General features: G+C 32.6%; 1 protein-coding gene across 1 annotated transcript; it reads right to left on the bottom strand.

Moving 5' to 3' along the window:
- Window positions 1–1,066: 1,066 nt before the first annotated feature.
- LOC120353939 (post-GPI attachment to proteins factor 2-like) lies at window positions 1,067–22,634 on the bottom strand. The gene is made up of 5 exons (XM_039439496.1): window positions 22,615–22,634; window positions 21,821–22,070; window positions 17,222–17,504; window positions 12,405–12,617; window positions 1,067–9,917 (listed from the first exon to the last, which is right to left on the bottom strand). Exons 1-5 carry the CDS (start codon window positions 22,632–22,634, stop codon window positions 9,775–9,777), a joined length of 909 nt encoding a protein of 302 aa, XP_039295430.1. The 3' UTR covers window positions 1,067–9,774.
- Window positions 22,635–22,675: the final 41 nt, after the last annotated feature.

The following is a 22,675-nucleotide window of genomic DNA, read 5'->3' as shown; positions in this document are numbered from 1 at the left end:
AATTAGTACATAAATTCATGCACTGTAAATAGATGGATTCTACTTGTATAAATGCAATATGATGTAAAGACATGATAAAATATTAGTAACTCATAAGTTCTTGTACAGTAAACCACTACTTGTACAGTGCTTTAAAATGATGTGAAAAGACGAAGTCAATAACTTATAAAACCATGTAAATAAAACCTCGAGCAACTAGTTTCGTCGATAATTTGTTTGTTTTTTCAGACTTTAGTTGGGTCCCCAATGGTTAAGAATGATGTAAATTGATGCATTTTACATTGTTTAAAAAATTCTACTTAGCCTATTGCTTTTGTAAAATCATGAAATTCTCAAGATGCGTTTACACCAAAGTTATTAAAATGTTTATTTCTCCGTTCTTATAGATTCTATTAGATTGAACATAACTTATCATACACATGGTGTGCATATGTGTTTGTCAAGTTCCGTTCAATCCAATAGAATCTATAAGGACGGAAAAATGAACATTTTGTTAATAACCTTGGTGTAAACGCAGCTTTACATTAACATCTGATAATGTAGACACTTGCTTTAGAATAAAGATATTTTGAAGATGAAGATTTGTTAATTCATTGTAAATGAGAGAAAACATCACGTTTCTAAACCCTATTATTTATTATTAAGTTCATACATTATCAAAACATAATGTAGACATGGGCTTCAAATAAAATTATTTTGAAAATGTCTGGTTTCATTTTCTTTTACATTCATTTATCTTCACATGTTATGTCAATTCATTAATGAATTTTATTGAGTTTTATTTTATTGGTGCAAATCTTGTCTTTCGTTCTACACTCGAGTCCCTGAGTGCAAAAATAACTGCTACAATTAGGCCCGGTTGTACAAAAGCCTGTTAAATTCTTGATTAAATGTCACTAGAACCAATCAGAGACTGCTGTTTTGTATAGAAGACTTCTCTGGTTGGATCTCCTGACATTTAATCACGGTTGAAATTTAACAGGTTTTTGTGCAACCGAGCCGAAGGCTACACTTCCATCAACAAGTTGGATTAAGGTTGTATTAAAACAATGAACAAAAACCAGGATATCCATGAAAAATTCATTTCAATTTTGTATAATATACTAATTACAACAACAAAAACAATAAAATTAGTACTCTCCAACAATCCGTAAAGCATTAAATAATACACAAAATAAACAAACCAATACTTGTTACTTTATCCAACACAGATACGACAGCAAAGATATATTCTACTAGAATCAAATAATTAAAACTAATTTAATTGAAAGTTTCATTATAGTTTATTAATTTTTTAAATTTATTATCTAACTAGGAGGAAAAGTTTGAATATTGCTGATCGCAATAAAATATATTATCTAAATTAATAATTGAATCAGTTCATTTTAGATTGTTATGCAATAAAAGATTACTAATCTAATTATTGACGAATAATGGACTCTACTAATAGTATGGAGGGTGTTCATCTAGGAAGCTTTCAGGTGGGAATTCATTGTATCAATTTTAAAAATACAATAATTAATTAATAGTTGAACATTGAAAAATAAGAGGCCAATAATATAACTAACTTTTGTACAAGACTTGTAAATAAGATGATCAAGTAAGGTTTAATCTACTTCATCTGATACGTAATGCACAATGAATTTTTCCCAAAAAGATCAAATAATCATGGTAGTAATATTTAAAAACTACTAATAATCAATACAATTGGAGCTAAATAAAACAGTTAAAAGTCCTACTTCTTTTAATGTTACAGTAATACAATTTTGGAGACTAGATACATTATTTCGACTAAATGTGAATTTTTATAAAATCATTTCAGTGCATCTAATAAAAGTCAAATTTAACTTTGAAATAAATTGTCCTATGTAATTAAACAAAATTCTTTAATGATTCTTTTACGATTAATACTACCAAAAATGAAAAATTTTGAAATTCCATTTTTCTATTCAAAAGTTTTGCCAAAAGTTTGTTATTTACTGGATTTTTAAACATTACTAAAGTTTCTCAATTCGCACTAAAGAATACTGACAGTAAAACTTTACTAATTGATGTTAAAAAAATTCTTTGTAACTGCCCAAAATTGTTGAATATCACAATTTTACCACCATTAATAATTAAATCGACCATCAATACAATTACGATTATATTCAATCGATTATTATTTACAACATTAATATTATTAAAAAGTTTAAAAATTATGGCTTGAGAAAAATATAATTATTTACATGTTATCGAGATAATACAATATTACTTAGTTTTAGTATACAATATTATAAATTACATTATTCTAAACTATTCAAGTCGCAAATTAACATGCTATAGATCCGACGAATTGCTGAGCACAGCAAAAATATAGAGACTTGCTACAGCTCGATAATAGATATCTTATAAACAAGTATATAGTATTTAAAATTGACTTCATAATTTTAAAATCACACTCGAAGAAATTGATTTTCTTCGATGTTTTTTAGTTTCAACTATTAAATCGCAGATATTTTTACTAATCACATTACTTTTTTAAGAATTATTTTAGCTGATTATGAAATTTATATACTACTTAGTTAATGAAATGTTTTTATTTATTCGTTATAGATTTTTTGTTGATTCGGGATATGGTAATATGGAAACAAACGCTACAAAAACACAATATTTGGAATAATGGAAGAGAATTTTTTCTAGGTTGCGTGAATTTCTCCTATACTGTAAGGGGATTGCGTGAATTTTTGCTATACTGCAATGAAAAGTTTGTAAGATGTAGAAAAACCAAAAATCACATAATAAGTGGAGGAATGAATCGGACACGTTTTGACAAAATTTTATCAATTTTTCACTTCGATTATTAGCGTTGAATTTTTTCAATTCATATTATTTTTATGAGAGATGTTATGATTTTTTAATCCACTTTTATCCTTATATCCACTTTCTTGAATCTTTTCTTTAGATCCAGTACTTTTATCAGAAAAATAAAACATATTATGTATTAATATTAATTACATAATTTACAGACAGTATTGAAGAATGCAAAAATGGTATGATTGTGAAATGCATTTTTCCCAATTATGTACAAACTGTTTATACATAATACGATTCCATCAATTTATGAGCTTTTATTACTTCCGAAATAGCATTCAATTCTCTCATGACAAACCTACAGTATATTTCCAAATCTTGCTGTAATCCATCTTCAAAATAAAACTTAATTATACTAAATTTAAATTTTCAACACTTGCCACAGTTCTACTTCACAACATCAAATACAATCCATCTTAAATACACATAGATGTAGAAGACAATGCATAAGATTCAAATTGGAAAATCAAATAATATTTATGAAAATAATTTAATCAGAATTTTCTAGAATTGACAATATTATTGTTTAAGAAAAATGGAAGCAAGAATATCCCAAACTGTTTTTATTGAGAACTGGGCTCTCTAGGAGAGAAAATTCTTAGGGCCGGTTTCCGAGCTCGGGATTTAGCTAAGTTCTAGACTTTACACAGCTGGAGTCAGAAAACTGGCTTTCCGAAACGGGGCGTAGTCGCAGTTTTTATGACAATCTTTATTTTCCCATTTCTGCAATTGGAAACGTTTTGCTTGACAAAATTAAACATTCCTAAACCATTCAAAATAGCTAAAACTTTACACAATTTTCCCTTCATTTTATTTTGTGTTAAATTTTCTAGTTATTCGAAATTTAATTTTCGCCACACTGCACAGAAAGCAGCAATTTTCCAGTCCCTACGTAGATCTGAAAGACATTGTTTGCAGACGACTCTCGTCTGACGTCAGAACAGGTTTCTTTCCGGCCTAGGCCGGAAAGAGTACCCTTTCCAGCCGCTAACATGGAACTAAGAAAGGTGATCAAAAAACTTTACATTATTTTTGTGTTCATTATTCAATAATTAAAACATTTATAATAATATCATCTTATTGTCATTTTGAAGAATAAAAAAGTATAAACTCAACCTCCCACATAATTGAACATCATCTTTTAGGTTATTTAGACAAATCAGAATAAAAAATAAAAATACTTGGACAATTTCCTGATATTCAGATTACCTCAGATTTTCTCAGCCTACGGCCTCGGACTTGAAAACCGATTTCGAGCCGGAAAAATCTCATTTTCTGCTCTAGGTGCGAAATATACTATTAAACGTGACTATGACTACGCCCCGTTTCGGAAAGCCAGTTTTCTGACTCCAGCTGTGTAAAGTCTAGAACTTAGCTAATCTCGAGCTCGGAAACCGGCCCTAATTATGAAAGTTTCAATGAATGGAATTTCATTTCTTGAGCTACATGAAGTAATGAAATTTCTCTCACATTAATAAAGTCAAAATGTAGATCCGTTCAATATAATTAATGATATTTTTCTGCAATAGAAGTTGAAATATTAATTTATCAGAACTCACAGTTGAACTAATGACTCATATTGAATAGATTATGAGAAACTTGAGTAGGTATTACTGAAAATCCTGAAAAAATTATTCACAAAAATATTTTTCAACTTACATCGAATCTGAGAAAGACAAATAGTATACATAAATATCATGCATTTACAAATAGTACAATCCATTTGAAATTATTTTTCAACGACCATTTATTAATCAGTAACAATACCACGACAACAATACAGCTATCCAATACCTTCAAGTTTTTCCAATGAACAATCACATACAAATTTGATTTTAATTACAATCTACAGTCAAACAACAGTTATATATATACATTCTGATTACACTTTTTACAAATAATGTTGTTTTCGAGAAACAGCTGCACGAAGAACTATGATTATAACAAATTTTGAACTATTTGTACAACCTCTTGTATTGAACTGTGTATTATATTACATAAATACAACAGTTGAATCTGTATAAAAAGTAGAATACAGTTTTTAGTAATACAGATCGAACTGAATGCTGCACAATCTGTAATAAAGTTTGTAAAAATGGATAGACTTATGGAAGATCATTTTATACTCAGAAAAAGTAATTGTTCATTCATGCTGTACGGTACTCATTTCCCAAGCCAAATCTCCCAATGATATTAAACACTTTTCTTATACCTATGAAATTAATAAATATTTGGATATTCGATCTTTTCGACCAAAAATAATGTGATATGTGAGAAATTGTTTTTCACATTATTAATGTAGTTTGATCTCTTTTTTCATGAAATGAAAATTTATGAAACTGATGGAACTTTATGTAGATTGCATAAGATAATTTTATAGCTGTTTGGAACTTTTAAAATAATAAAATAGTAAATAATAACAATATTATAAGGGAAATAAACAGTAAGTATACAATGCTTCACAAGAGTAATTCTATCACTATGAAGCTACCATATCAAGTTTAAGTTCATTAATACCATATAACACATGAATACTGTGAAATATAACTTAATATTAATAAGTATAATAATACAAATGAAAGCATAATTAATCAAATTGAGAATTTGAGAAATAGTATAGGTTATAACGCGAATGAGCTTTGGAAATAAATTAAACAAATATCAATAAATTGCAAAACTTTTTAGACCTTAGAAACTATGAAATGAAGACTAAGATACTAAGGAACTATGGTAACATATTAATGAATATTAATGTAACATACATAGAGTCCACCAAGGTAAAATAAAAATGATTCTAATTACCTTGGAGTCGACTTATGAATGCTTTTTTTATTTAATTAAATAAAACTAGGTAACATCGAATAATTGTATGGTATGATTCAATCATGGTTTTCATTATTAAATTATTATTAAAATAAATTATTAATTATAATATAGATTATTATATTATCCAATTTTTAAAATTAAATTATTAAATAATCCTTTTCAATTAAATTATAAGAATTTTACAAATAATACTTATTCATGAGAAATTATTAAGAAGAGTGTACCGGTATGTTCAATTTTCTTACATATTTGAAAAAATAGTAATTTCAAGTGAAATAAGTTACTTTTGATAAGATAAAAAGTAGTAATTCTTGATTCAAATGCACAGCAATAAAAGAGGTATGAAAACAAGACATGAAAAGGAATGCAATAAAGGAAGATTATATTATACAAATCAACAGTTTCAAGGAAGAAAAGGGAAGATATCTGACGATGAAAATCTTATAAGTTTATATAACATACATGAATAATAAAGAAACATAAATAACGACTAACAAATGAAATAAGCACAAGATACTACTACATTTATTGACATAAAACATTCCCGTGGTGTAATTGAAGTTATGCTGGCTTTATTAGAGTCAATCAATTTATTGGGGGTATAAAATTGTAGAGTAAGACATTGCAGACTTTTGGAACATGACTGAAAACAAACTTTACCTATTATATCTGACATTCCATGTAAAATTCCTGCATAAGAAACGAAAGTAATAATAGTAGGTAATGCTAATAGGTACTGTATTTTAAACATACGGTACAATAAACTGAAAGAAATTGATAAAACACCTGTATTTTGAATTGAAAAATGTATTCCCGATAGGCCTATTTATGATTTGTATAAATATAGTTTATTTTAAGTTTACGCAAAATATCACAAATCTAAAGCTGCTCTAGCAATGAAGATTGTCTATAATGAAATTATGTTTCATTATTAAGCTGGGTTTACAACAAAGTTATCAACAAAATGTTAATAACTTAAAATCCTTATAGATTCTATTAGATTGAACGGAACTTAACAAACACATATGTTCATCATGTGTATGATAAGTTATGTTCGTTCAATCTAACAGAATCTATAAGGATTAAGTTATTAGCATTTTTTTCATAACTTTGGTGTAAACGCAGCTTTATTCTACTTGGTAGGAGTTCCCGACTAGATTTTTGGTACCTAACAAACGTGTAACATTAACATGAAAAAAATTGAGATTGTTTAAGTTCACTTATTTATCTCATATAAATTCTATTTTTATCAATACTTATCAAATTCTAGTCACCTTCAACTGAATCCGTTATTGGTTATTTAATGACTCAAATAATATAGTTATCTCAAAATCAAAAATTAAAATTTGCATGGAAATAAAAGGTGATCAATCTCTTTGGTTTAGTGCAATCAACGGATCAATAGATATTTCGGACAATTTAAAATCAATAAGTAGTAATGGCTGATTCTTTTTTTTGAAGACTAGGGATTTCAAATACAATCACACCTTTTAATCATCACTTTTAGACTAGAACGGAAGTTTCCAACAAGTTCTCATACAATTTTCTCATGACATAAATATAGGCTAGACGAATTAATTATTTAAAATTAAAAATAATAAATGATTCAAAAAACTGAAACCAAAAGAATTAAGTATTTAAAGATTCTCAACATAGGTACTATATGGCACAGAAAAAAATGTTTAAAATGGAAAAAATAAATGGTTTTCTTTGTGGAAGACCAAATTACAAATTGTCAAAACTTACAGTTTGAATACATTGAAGGATCATGACCTTCATGTATCATTATTGAATAGTATGACTATTCATATTTATATGGATATAAACGCATTTACATGGGACGTTGTTATTAAAAAACATAGTCTCGAATTTGTAGGGTTGAATTGTTATTATAAAATTATATTGAATGAAATATATAATATAAAATTCATCTATTTCATTGGAAACAACATAGCATCAGAATTTTTACAATTTCTTAAAATACATACTAAGTACAATCAAAGGAACTTTAAATAAAGTTATTTACATTCTGCAATTCAAAACCAAAATATCGAAAAGTTATTATTCTTTAGCAGCGTTGACTAGAGGTTTCATTCTCATTTCAATTTTGAACATTAGTTTTTTGTAACCTAAACATTTTTAATGAAACTGATGATGATCTGATTTATTTTTCATATTTTTGTCAGCCTTAATCAGGGGTAAAAAATTAGCAATTGAGCGAAAATTTCCAGGTTTGAATAAAAGTGACTAAACCCGCCATTTTTCTATACCTATCATTCTCAACTTTATCCTCTAGTACAGCATCTACATAATAATTACTCGCGTAATAGTAATTATATAATAATTACTCTACAAAGCACAGAAACATATTGGGCAAGAAGTATTTTTAGGAAAAAATTCACTAGGGCAAATTTTAAATGTTAGAAATGTAAAAATTGCCTATGAGCAATTAGTATTGCTTGTCTCTTTTTATTTCTAAAAACGCGAGGACCATTGATAATACAAATTTATTATTATTCTACACGCAATAAAGAATTAATGTTTATGAATAAATTTTCCACCACCAACAATAAATTAGTTGCCATTTATACTGGATTCACATTTGTGGGTAAGGTTAGAGTAGCTTCGAATTGGGAAAAGTATGTATTTCAAATTCTAGACGTTCTCGTTCAGGAGTATTTCTTGTTCTTGTATTAGATGAAGAGTCTCAAGTGCTAAAGTAAAATAAGAAAAGTTCTCCAAGAGCATGAAATGAATAGCACCACAATAATCTATATAAAATTCACCAAACAACAGAATAAAAGGTTCCATTTCGGACTATGTGTAACCTTATCTAAATTTGGGAGAGGAATAGCACAAAGTTACCTTATTTTTTCTCTCCCTATCATTTTAATGATGCACTCATTGTATGAATCAATAAAAACATTGGTTTAGTGGCTCATGTTGAATGAGAATATTAATTTTACTATTAAATAGGAATTTCTAGGGTGAGATCCACTTATCAACTCTTCCCATTCAGACATTCTGAAGTGGATTTCACTAGACTATTTTTAATCGAGGTCTAGAGAGGTTTTAATATAGTTTCAATTCCACATTATGATGGAGTCTTTATGTTAAATTATGTAAATTGGTTAATTGTTGGTAACATTTTCCTAAAATAATATCCAAGGAGAGGCTACATTCAAGAAGAAAGAGAGGAAGGCCGAGAATAAGGTGGGAAGATGAAGTGAGAGACGATCTCAAAAAAATGGGATATAGAGGATGGAGATAATTAACAGAGGACCGAGAAGCGTGGAGAGCTGTAGTGGAGGCGGTCAAAGCTCATATTGGGCTGTAGTGTTGAAAGAACCTTTTCCTAAAATCTGCACCATTATTTTATGAGTTAAAATAATTATTGACAATACATTTTAAGTATCTTCCAAAGGAAGAAAAACTAACTATTTCTCATAGAATCATTTAAATTATTAGAATAAATTGAACATTTTTGGACTGGAGAATGTGTTGAATGGTGAAAAGTAAATCTGACCTTATTGAATAAATTATCTTAATTTGGGAGAGAAATAGTTAATGACTTTTCTGGTTTTCTTCCTAAATAATTTGTATTGAAAGTACTGGTATAAAAAATAAAGTACTGAATACATTACAGTAACGTAACAGTTATGTTGTGGTACTTTTCCATACGGTAATGAAAAACAAATTTAAATTGTCAACCACTTTCTATGTGGTCAACCACTTTATAAAAAGTGGTTGACAATTTAAACTTGTGTTTTCATTACAGTAACGTAACTGAATTTCACTTTTCACTTACTTACTCCCAGGGCCATCTATAACCAAGTCGACATTTGGCCGCCCCAATAAAAAGCTCCCAACTTTACCCACACAAATGTGAACCCAGCCTTTTCCTATTTCACCCATATTATCCACCTATTACTGACAATTCCAAACAATTCTCACCTTTTCTTTCAACAAGGATAAACAATTGACGCAATAGAAGACGGACGTTGGATGGAGAGAGAGAAAGAAGAAAATCAAAGACGATGAAGAAGAAGAAGAAGAATGAGGACGATGATAGAGTGTGCTGAAATACTGGTTCGGTTAGTTCGTTTTTTTGCCGCTTATCGAATGCAACCCGCGCGCCACTATCAGCTTTTCGGCGGGAAAATCGAAGACAACGGTCACGTGGAAAGCCATATTGGCGCTGGCGATCACGTATTCGCATAGAGCAAACCAGCTGAACGCTGCAACAAACAACCAAAATACACATGAAACATTCTCCAACTGAAAAATACAATCGAGTTAATTTTAGTTGTTCTAGAATTGTGTGCGAAGACTTACACAATCATATACTGTATGTAGTATCATAAATATGATGGTATGATACTGGTAGACACTAGTGATTCCCCAAGTGTAGAGAACTCGCTCAAAATGCCGCTGATATTCCGTCAGCTGTTCTATTGAAAGCAGTGGAATATCAAGAGATAGTTCAAGAAGCAATGAATTATAATAGTAAACCACAGTATTATAGTTAGTCCAATGGAAATTGGAATAGATGAGTCAACGCTGCCAAATAAGAGTGGATATAAAAGATTTATAAGATATAAGAATTGAATAAAAACGTTTGGCGTTTTTGCACTGACGACGGACGAGTGGGCAGGGCAGGAAGCTCTCCGATGGGCTGGTTATCAGCTGATTCCCGAACGCCAACATAATCAACTGATAATCAGCCAATCGTAGAGTTTCCTGTCCTGCCGATTCATCCGCCGCCAGTGTTAAACGCCTGAAAAAACGCTTCATGTGGCTTGGTCCTGAGAATATGTATTGAAAATTTGAATTACATTAATGAAAGTTATCGTCGGACATACAAACAAACCCACAAACGGACAACGACTGGAGCCAAAAGAAATAGCTCGCTAAGCTCGATATATCTGGACTGGTTTTAAACCTGTGAAAGTTCATAGATCTGATGTATGGTCATATGGATTTTATATCTGAGAAAAACTGATATACAAGGTGCGGCAGGAACGATTAAGCAGTTTGTTTCCATTGTCACATCAGCTGTGATAAAGTTACAAATTTCCACATGGTCTGTTTTTGTTTCTTAGTTAACCCCATTTCAGTAGCCAACATGATTTGGACCGGTGCTCATCGTGGTTTTGCCGTTCGCGCTTATTATGAGAACAATAAATCTGTGATCGCTACACAACGAGCTTTTCGACGACAGTTCAACATTCCACGCAACAACGCCGTCCGAATGCAAACACAATTCGGTCATGGATTCGGCAGATGGAGGAAACTGGTAGTACACTGAAAACAAATACACATTGTCGTCGCAAGTCCATTAGAACGCCAGAAAATGTGCAGAGGGTAAGAACAGCATTCGAACAATCACCGGAACGCTCTGCTCGACGACATTCTCTTGCATTGGGGATTTCAGACCGCAGTTTAAGAAGGATTTTACATTTCGATTTAAAGTTTCATCCTTTTAAAATAATGATTGCTCAAGAATTACGCCCAGTAGACTACGCCAACCGACAAAATTTGTGTGAGCAAATGCTTGCTCAAATCCCTCCACATGCAGCTTTTTTTAGTAGTGACGAGGCACATTTTCATCTTAGTGGGTGCGTGAATAAGCAAAATTTTCGCTACTGGGCTGAAGAAAACCCTCGAATTATTCATGAAAGACCTCAACATTCTCCTAAAGTGACGGTGTGGTGTGCCATATCACAATTTGGCGTGGTTGGCCCCTACTTTTTTGAGGAGGAAGAAGTGACCGTGACAGTGAATTCCCAACGTTATGTTTCGATGTTGAGAAACTTTCTGCAACCCAAATTAGAAGAGATGGTTGAAGAACACGGGCTGGCGGATTTGTGGTTCCAACAAGATGGAGCTACTGCTCACACAGCTCGAATTTCACTAGACGTTTTGAGAGAGATGTTTCCGGGACGCCTAGTCTCTTTGAGAGGTGATGTTGGGTGGCCTGCGCGGTCACCAGATCTGAGCATTTGCGACTTTTTTCTTTGGGGATATCTGAAGGAAAGGGTTTTCAAAGGCCGCCCTCACACTCTAGCAATGTTGAAACAGCGGATTATTGACGAAGTGAATGCCATTCCCCGCGATATGTGTGCAAGAGCTGCTGAAAACTTCAGAGATCGCCTTCAACAATGTATTGATGCTAACGGTCGCCATCTTCAGGACATAATTTTCAAAAACTAAGTAATATAAATGGTATATTGAACCGCTTCAGAAAATAAAAACATGTTTCCATTATATATCCTGAGTCACTTTTTATTACTCCTAAAAAATGCTTAATCGTAGCTGCCGCACCCTGTATAAGATTAACATTCTGAATTTATGTGTTTGAACAGAGATTAGAGACATGAACTACGAAGCCAATAACAAACTAAGACTCGGTTGCACAAAGTCTGTTAAATTTTAACGGTAATTAAAAGATCATTGAATGCCAATCAGAGAAGCGAAAAAATGTCTTGAATTAACACTTAAACACAGTTAAAATTCAATAGGCTTTAGTGGAACACCCAACACCCGGCTGCACAAAAGTCTGTTCATTTTTAGTGTGGATTAAATGTCACGAGAATCAATCAGAGAAACCTTATTTTCAAAAAAACTCTAGTTCTCGTGGAATTTCATCATGATTGAATTCAACAGGTTTCTATGCAATCGAGCCTGAGACGTTTGAACCAAGGAATAGGAAATAATAAGCTTACCCATATCGTGACAAAGCAGCCTGTGCTTCGCAAAGAAGAGCATCAGGCCAATGGTGGAGGCGATGGACGTCGCGAACAGGAATTTCTTGATGGCATAGGAGGCTTTCTCACTGCCACTCATAGTCGGATGCACCAGCTTGAACAGCTTCAGTGTTGCCAACATGTGGCTCAGCGAACACAACATGAACAAGATGAATATCTTTTCGTGTACGGCTGAAAATTAGAAAAAAAAAACACAAAAAACATTAATTATTTGGTAGTTTTTAACAGTTGAAGTTTGTTTTTTAACACAAAATTATTTTTCAACATTAATTATTTGTTGGTTTTCAACAGTTGAAGTTTGTTCCATGTTTTTACGAAAGTTTTATTATAAATCTATCTAAATTTGATTTTTTTTTTTATTTTGATTCAGATTGATGATTTGGTGTAGAAATTGGAATTAACATAACCTACTTAAAATTTAGACTATTTGAGACAAAATTAGGATATAGAAGTTTTGGGCAATAGCCTGTCTTCTTCTTTCCCGACTATTGTATTGTCTGCTCTATCCAATACATTTTCTAGAAACAAGATGATATTAAAAGATTAGGCTAGGCGCACACCAGTTAGTCAAGACAAGACAAGACATGATCAGACACGTTTAGTCACAATACTTCACATAGCTGCTTATGACGCAACTCACTGATTAGGCTAGGCGCACACCAGTTAGTCAAAACAAGACATCATCAGACACGTTTAGCCACAATACTTCACTTTGCAGCTTATGATGCAACTCATACTGATATTAGTCATTGCAATAAATTATTAGACATGTCTTCATAAGCAGAAATGCGAAGTATTGTAACTAAACGTGTCTGATCATGTCTTGTCTTGATTAACTGGTGTACGCCTTACCTTTCAAACAATTTTCAATTGAAATATCTTCATCGACTGCTGGTTGCAAAAATCCTGTTAAATTTTTATCATGATTAATTTTGCGAGAACCAATCAGAGAAACCTTTTCGAAAGAGCCTTCTCCTATTGGTTCTTGCGAAAATAATCACGATTAAAATTTAGCCGGCTTTTGTGCAACCGGACTTAAACCTCTCAAGATCCGAACTATACGAGCGGAGTAGACGTGACTGAATTTTTCATCTAGTTAACAGGATGCATTTGCACTTATGAGGAACACTATACGAGCAGAATTCCGTCGCGTTTATTCCACCCCTATCACAGTATCTATTCTGTGCCCGTATGTTTGGGCCTAAGATGACAACTACCTATTTAAATTATATTTGAGTATTTATTAATTTTTGTAACGAATTTATTCATTATTTATTTCATATTTCTTTCAACAAATTAACTTTGATTTGATAACTGCTCTCGATAATTTAACCGGTTATAGTTAGACTAAAAGCATAGCCACCTCTAATACAAGGCCGCGGCCTTCGATATTGCAAAGTCGCAGTGTAGGCCTAGAATCTAATACATGATTGGTGAAAAAGATCAGCTGGTATTTTTTAAATCTTTTTCCCCAATCATGTATTAGATTCTAGGCCTACACTGCGGCGTTGCAATATCGTAGGCCGCGGCCTTGTATTAGAGGTGGCTATGCTAAAAGTAAACTTATTTTGAGATGAGTGACTCAAGTGTCTTCAGAAAAAGTCTACAGAAGCAACCCAGAAGTGAGAAGGCTGAGAAAGCGTTGGCTGGAGGATGTGGAGGACGATATTGGGAAGCTGGGTGTCGGGAGATGGAGACCTAAGGCTGCTGATAGAGATGAGTGGAGAGGCGTTTTGAAGGAGGCCAAGGCTCTGAATAAGCTGTAGCCAAGGAGTAAGTAAGGTAAGTATTTGTATTGTGAAAAATGTTTCTTTTGATGAATGGAATTTGATTCCAACTACTTACATTTATTGTACCAACCAATTCTTTTTTTATTCATTCATAAAATAAGTACATCAAAATGATAGGGAGAGAAAAAATAAGATAACCTTGTGCCTTGTGCTATTTCTCTCCCAAATTTAGATAGGGTTACACATAATCCGAAATAAGTTAAGTCTTATAGTTCTTCACTTCAAAAAAATTTCAGTCAAATATGTTCACAAAGTATATTTTCAAATTTATTCTTTTTTAAAAGAAGTTTTATATTGTAACATTATTCTTATTTTCTCATATTCATATTACTCACATATCTAAGATTATACGAGTAATACGTTTGTTTCAAATTGTGTAATTTAGAAATAGATTTCATATGTGCGATCATTTGTAATTTAGAAAAAAGTATAACCTTATATAAATTTGGGAGTGGAATCATAGCCACCTCTAATAAGTCCCCGGCCTACGATATTGCAACGTCGCAGTGTAGGCCTAGAATCTAATACATGATTGGTGAAAAAGATCAGCTGGTATTTTTTTAAATCTTTTTCACCAATCATGTATTAGATTCTAGGCCTACACTGCGACGTTGCAATATCGTAGGCCGGGGCCTTGTATTTGAGGTGGCTATGGTGGAATAGCACAAGGTGATCACACCTGTGATTGCGCTTATTGACGGGATTATGTTGTATACCTAAAATAAATCATTCAAATAATTAGGCTACTTTCTATTTAATAATTCATAATAGGTAGAGAGATTTACTAGAATAGTGAAATTTACTAGAGATGCTGACTCGCATCAAAGATAATACTGTTATATTTTTCTACAACTGCGCGTAAAAAAGAATTTACATACTCAATTTTCTCCTCGTAAAACAGCTTATTTCTAAGGAGAATCTACTTTTTCGCTCGCTAACCATCTGCGCATGCGCAGTAGATTTTCTTAAGCTCGCTAATCATTCGCGTATGCGCAGAAGAGTTTCTTTACGCTCGCTAATCAGCTGATGATAAGCAGCTCGCCAAAAGTAGGTCAGATCTTAACCTAAAAAGTCGGTAATTGTACGGTGTACCGGTTCTGCAGCCATGATGGATAATGGATATCAGTGAAGACGAATTATTATTAACTCCGCCAGTTATAAGTAATTTAACAGGTTGTGCAGTTGTAGAAAAAATTTTGTATGTAATGCTTCTTTATCGCTCTTGCAAAATTATCAGACGCGAAGCGTAATAACTGTACAAAACATAACTGTTTTGCGCGAGCGATAAAGTCGCGCATTACGCTCTTATACATAAATACGTAGCTATTTACAACAACAAAAAAACACAGATCAGAAAATATATAAAGCACAGAAATGTAATATTAGAGAGTTACTACAGTGGGTTCCACGTTAAAATGGTAGTATTTGATTAACATTGGTGTAGCAACAACATATTATTCGTATACTCACTTTTCTAGTGGTGTTAGCTTAAGGTTAGCTATAAGGTTACCTTATTTTTCTCTCCATATCAGATGATGTACCATCATGAATAATAACTGTTGTAAAATTGCATCAATTATTGGGAAATAAATTTGATTTTTTCATATTCTACACGAACCTACTTGATTTGATGTGGACTACTCACGATAATTTTCGCGGTTAGAAATATAGGTGACCCCGCAAAGCGCGCCTATCTCGATGAGATTGAGCCAGTAACAGGCGGCCAGTAGTAGCGGCCCCTGGCGCTTGACTGCCTCGTTACTGGCGTCCAGTATACTGGCGGCAGCTAACTGGCCCGAGTAGTAGGACCTGTAGACTGAGGCGATCAGGATGCGCGGTCCTATGTGGAAGGCCACACAGATGCGCCACAGGTATCGCTGCGGGCTCACACCTGTGATCGCGCTTATTGACGGGATTATGTTGTATACCTGAAATAAAGCATTAAAATAATTAGGCTACTTTCTATATAATAATTCATAATAGGTAGAGAGATTTACTAGAATAGTGAGATTTACTAGAGATGCTGACTCGCATTCAAGATAATACTGTCATATTTATTTTGTTGAAAATTCGACTGAGTCACTGTCGAAATAAAAACACACATAATGTTGTCAAATTCTACAGTTTTATTTGGTACAAGACCATGGTTTCGTGACCACACTCAAAGATAATACTGTTATATTTTTCTACAACTGCGCGTAAAAAAGAATTTACATACTCAATTTTCTCCTCGTAAAACAGCTTATTTCTAAGGAGAATCTACTTTTTCGCTCGCTAACCATCTGCGCATGCGCAGTAGATTTTCTTAAGCTCGCTAATCATTCGCGTATGCGCAGAAGAGTTTCTTTACGCTCGCTAATCAGCTGATGATAAGCAGCTCGCCAAAAGTAGGTCAGATCTTAACCTAAAAAGTCGGTAATTGTACGGTGTACCGGTTCTGCAGCCATGATGGATAATGGATATCAGTGAAGACGAATTATTATTAACTCCGCCAGTTATAAGTAATTTAACAGGTTTGTGCAGTTGTAGAAAAAATTTTGTATGTAATGCTTCTTTATCGCTCTTGCAAAATTATCAGACGCGAAGCGTAATAACTGTACAAAACATAACTGTTTTGCGCGAGCGATAAAGTCGCGCATTACGCTCTTAATACATAAATACGTAGCTATTTACAACAACAAAAAACACAGATCAGAAAATATATAAAGCACAGAAATGTAATATTAGAGAGTTACTACAGTGGGTTCCACGTTAAAATGGTAGTATTTGATTAACATTGGTGTAGCAACAACATATTATTCGTAATACTCACTTTTCTAGTGGTGTTAGCTTAAGGTTAGCTATAAGGTTACCTTATTTTTCTCTCCATATCAGATGATGTACCATCATGAATAATAACTGTTGTAAAATTGCATCAATTATTGGGAATAATTTGATTTTTTCATATTCTACACGAACCTACTTGATTTGATGTGGACTACTCACGATAATTTTCGCGGTTAGAAATATAGGTGACACCGCAGAGCGCGCCTATCTCGATGAGATTGAGCCAGTAACAGGCGGCCAGTAGTAGCGGCCCCTGGCGCTTGACTGCCTCGTTACTGGCGTCCAGTATACTGGCGGCAGCTAACTGGCCCGAGTAGTAGGACCTGTAGACTGAGGCGATCAGGATGCGCGGTCCTATGTGGAAGGCCACACAGATGCGCCACAGGTATCGCTGCGGGCTCACACCTGTGATCGCGCTTATTGACGGGATTATGTTGTATACCTGAAATAAAGCATTAAAATAATTAGGCTACTTTCTATATAATAATTCATAATAGGTAGAGAGATTTACTAGAATAGTGAGATTTACTAGAGATGCTGACTCGCATTCAAGATAATACTGTCATATTTATTTTGTTGAAAATTCGACTGAGTCACTGTCGAAATAAAAACACACATAATGTTGTCAAATTCTACAGTTTTATTTGGTACAAGACCATGGTTTCGTGACCACACACGTCAAATTTTGCGTGGTCACGAGACCATGGTCCTGTACCAAATAAAACTGTAGAATTTGACAACATTATGTGTGTTTTTATTTCTTTATTTTGTTACAGAAAAACACAGATCGGAAAGTATAAAGCACAGAAAAGTAATATTACAGAGAATTAATATAGTGAGGTCCACGTTTAAATGGTAGTATTTGATTAAAATTGGTGTTGCAACAACATATTATTCGTAATACTTACTTTTTTAGGGTTAAAAGTTATTAGGTTACCTTTATTTCATCACAACACAACTACAGAGTGATTATAAAAGGACTTTACAACTTTGAAAGCACATAAATATTCACTAAAACGCTGTTCTCTCCACTGCCATTATAACGTGGACCTCACTCTCGTATTGATTCGCAGTAGATAAACAGTGGAGTATCAGTATTAACTAGAGAGATATTGATTCACATTTGATATAATACTGTTGAGGCAGATTCCAACATATATCAGTGTCCGATACAGTGAAACTATTATTCCTCTGAGTTCAAATGGGATTGTTATATTAGAATCCGAATATTTATGTGCTTTGTTGAAGAGTATATTGAGCTTAATTTCAGTTGAAAAGGAGTACACTGTCTGGTAAACGCCTTCAATGTTAATATTTTATTAATTTAAGTTAGAATTCAAATCAAATCAAATTTATTCACCAATTAACAAAAGTGTTACAAAAAATGAATAAATAGTTTTTTGTTAAATAATTAAACAGATACTCCAATAGGTCACAAAAAAGAATATCAAACTTTAAATATTTGCAACAAATATCAACTGATTCATTCATGTAAATAAGACTTCATAGCAAAAACAAGAAAGAAGGGAAGCATAAAAATTGAGTGGGAGAGAGAAAGAACCAGCCATGCTTAAAATATCAACAGAAACAGAAACATTTGGCTACAATTCGAATAACAAATCACACACCCTCTCTCTAACTCTTCCTCTCATTATCTATCTCCTTCTCTCTCTTTCTCTCGATATTTTCTTCTCATTCGAAAACACTGAAGCATGAAAGCGTAAAAATAAACCCAAACCAAACGTGTCACTCCACTCTTATACTTTGCTCAACAGACCTTAACCGCAAACTTCTGCTTTGAAATTATTCAGAAATAGTTGCAAAGTCTCTGTGTTCATTTACATAAAGTTGGAGCAATAAACTGTTGCAACAAACTGACAGTTAAATATCAATTGCTGTTTTATTCATTCAAAAATGTCACGGTTTTTCCTTGTGTGCACTGAGTGGACTCTATCAAATAAATAATAAACATGAATATTCATAAAATTGGTTTGTATTTAGGGCTAATCTTGAATATAAATAAAAATAGAAATCCAAGTACCCTTTTTACAATTGTTTCTTGATAATGGCATCATATAGCCAAAAAATGTTGTGACTAAACAATTATTTAAAAAGGGTACTTTAAATGGATTTATATTTTTATTTATATGAATGTTCATGTATCGATACAATACTATGTGATGATATATTGATATCGATTTAGAAATATTTCAATAAGTTATAATGGGCATTAATTTAAAATTGGCCATTCATTATTTTTTATGAGAATAATCTGAAATAATTATTGCTGATCACTTCAATCTATGAAAATAATTAGGCTAATACTGATTTTAACAAAGTTTTCTGTCCTTTTTTACTCCCTCCAAACGAGGTTTCTATCCTTCTGCTGGATGGTGCCAATTCAGTACCTATCTTTTATATATTATACATTTTCCACTAGAATGGATTTTGGTTCATAATCATCTCTAGCAAGTTGTACGATTAGTTATCTTTATAATTACTTTTCATCGTGGTGAATATATTTAATGAAAAAATACAGAAAGAAGGATTCTAGTTTATTCGATCCAAGAATTTTGTTTTCAATGAAAATTAATTCAACAATGATATGATGAGAAGTCACCGGGCTATTCGCTGGTCTTTATTATTAGTATTTTCCCTAACTTGAATGTTGGATTTTACTACTGAGTGCATTTATTATTTATTTATACATTGGTAATTCAAACACCTGGAATCATAGATACATAAGTATAATATACTAGTTTGTATACTACCAATGGTTGCTTTTTTAGTTATTTATTTTAATTTGTAATTTATTTGTAATCTATTTTAGCGTATAGTTGGTATCATTTAGAAAATCTTATTGCTCATTTGTTTAAGCTTATTCAGGCCTCGACAGGCTGACCGGAACTCACCCCTACACACAGATGTATAGTCTTTGTAGGGGTATTCCATACATTTCTATTACATTTTTATTACAATTGTATTTAATATTGTATAAATTTATTTTCTGGAATAAAAAATATTTGAATTTGATCATTTACTTGATTTGTAATACAACTGATCACAACCTACTAAGTCTGAACACAAATCAAAGAGTAAATTTCGATAATATAGGCTACTTATTGACATTGTATATGAATAAAGTATGGCTTTCCACAATCTTATTTTTCTCAATTCTATTTGTTCGATCAATTGAAACAGAAAAAAAAAAATAAAAAATAACAGTAGAAGAGAATTACCTTTTTATTTTTGATGACATGGCAAAGTTTGAACAGTAAGGTCCACTCTAACACTAAAGATCTCATCGTATAAAGGCGGATTCTCAAGTACCAGTAGCAGGGTCAGTGTCCCATACAACCTTTGATTATGGATACGTTAAAATATCCATAATCAAAGGTACAACGATACAATCCCCATGAGTTCTAATGACTATTTCCACTCATCTCGGCCTATCGAGTATGAACAGATCCATTAGAACGTATGGGTTTAATATTCTCACTGTATCGAAAACGTAGGCTACACTGATATTGATAAGTGGGAATACATCTGAAATTAGTGCTATCTCTGGGTTGTTATTCAGCTCAGTAGCTCAGTGGTTTTAGCAATAAAACAATGTGGGAATCCAGCTTAAATTAGCGCTACCTCCGTTTAGTTATTCAGCTCAGTGATTATAACAATAAAACAATGTGGGAATCCATCTTAAATTAGCACTACCTCCGTTTAGTTATTCAGCTCAGTGATTATAACAATAAAACAATTCGAGAATACACCTTAAGGCTGTGCAAAGGCTAAAAATAAACTTTCTACTGGTGATATTTTTCAAAATTTTTCAACTTGTATATCATCAAGCTATCAAAATGAAAAAGTTTTCACAGGAAAACATTTTTTTCCCGATCATTACTTTTTGAGATATGAGCAGCTAAAGTTTAAGTTTTCGGGACTGAACATTTCAAATTCGGTTAGAGATAAATCCATGAGATTTGAAGGATAAATTCTTCATGGTATTGTTGATCTAGTAAAACAAAAATTTTCTGAAAATATCAATTTTTGAGAAAGCTATTCAATTTACCAAAAATAACTTTTAGTTGAGTTATTTTTGGTAATTTGAATAACTTTCTCAAAAATTAATATTTTCAGGAAAGTTTTGTTTACTAGATCAACAATACCATGAAGAATTTATCCTTCAAATCTCATGGATTTATCTCTAACCGAGTTTGAAATGTTGTCCCGAAAATTTAAACTTTAGCTGCTCATATCTCAAAAAGTAATGATCGGGAAAAAAATGTTTTCCTGTGAAAACTTTTTCATTTTGATAGCTTGATGATATACAAATCGAAAAACTTTGAAAAATATCACCAGTAGAAAGTTTATTTTTAGCCTTTGCACAACCTTAAACTAGCACTACCTCTGGTTTGTTATTCAGCTTAGTGATTATAACAATAAAACAATGTGGGAATCAACCTTAGATTAGCGCTACCACCGGTTAGTTATTCAGCTCAATGATTATATTATACAAATTTTTGGAGAAAACGAAGTGGTGTCTCAAATAGAGGAAGTAAATAATTGTGAATGCTATTTCTCTATCATTGTTTGTGTAACAATAATATGTAATGTTCCTGAATTTATGAATAAACTCCTCTGGATGTGTCGTCCAACAACCAGAGAAATTATTATTTATTATTATTATTAATGTTGAATGAATAAGATTGGACTTGTTCTCGATTAGTGGAATTATTGAAGATTAAATGCAGTACTCACGCGACAATGTGTCTCATGTATCTCGTCGGGCTGGAATATATAGGCGGTGACAAAGCAGATGACCATCGCACCCAAAGGCAGGGACACGGTCACCACACACAGATGACGGAAGCTCAGCATCAGGTGCACCACCGTCTTCGCCTTTTCGTCGTCAGTCACAGACACAGGTCCGTCCGTAGTCGTCCGTCCGTCGGTAGCCACCCGTCCGTCCGTAGCTACCGTCGGCGTAGCCGTCACGTCCACTATTTGACTAGTCGAGAAATTGGATTCAGGAGTTGAGAACTAGGAGCTTACAAGTCAAGTTCTAATATTTGACTAGTCGAAAAATTGTTGAGAACTTGGATTCAGGAGTTAAGCACTTGGATCTCACAGGTCAAGTTCAAGTCGAGTTACAAGATATCTTGGTATTCAGAAATTGAATTTTGGAAGCTGAGACGTTGAAGCTTACAAGTCATGCACTTGAATTTTATAAGTCGACAGCTTCAAATTTAATAAATTAAATTTTAAAAGTCGATAACTTGTAGATTAGTTATTGTTCTTGTGGGTATTATCTCTTGGTACTCAGAGTTTGAGTATTTGAATTTTGGAAGCTGAGAAGTTGAAGCTTACAAGTCATGCACTTGACTTTTAGAAGTTGAGAGCTTCGAATTCAACAACTCAAATTTTACAAGTCGTAACTTATAAAGTAGTTACTGTTCTTGTAGGTATCCTCCCTTGGTACTCTTAGTTGAGTATTTGAATCTCAGAATTTGTGAATTTGGATCTTACAAGTCGAGAACTCGTAGAGTACGTACTTATTAGAGCTTATCAGCATTAACCCTGCAGAATAACGTAGAGTAACTCGGTATTTTGAGG

This window comes from Nilaparvata lugens, chromosome 12, assembly GCF_014356525.2.
Source record: "Nilaparvata lugens isolate BPH chromosome 12, ASM1435652v1, whole genome shotgun sequence".
Taxonomy (NCBI): Eukaryota; Metazoa; Arthropoda; class Insecta; order Hemiptera; family Delphacidae; genus Nilaparvata; species Nilaparvata lugens.
Note: the sequence above shows the minus strand (reverse complement) of the source record. Positions and strands in the feature narration are given on the sequence as shown.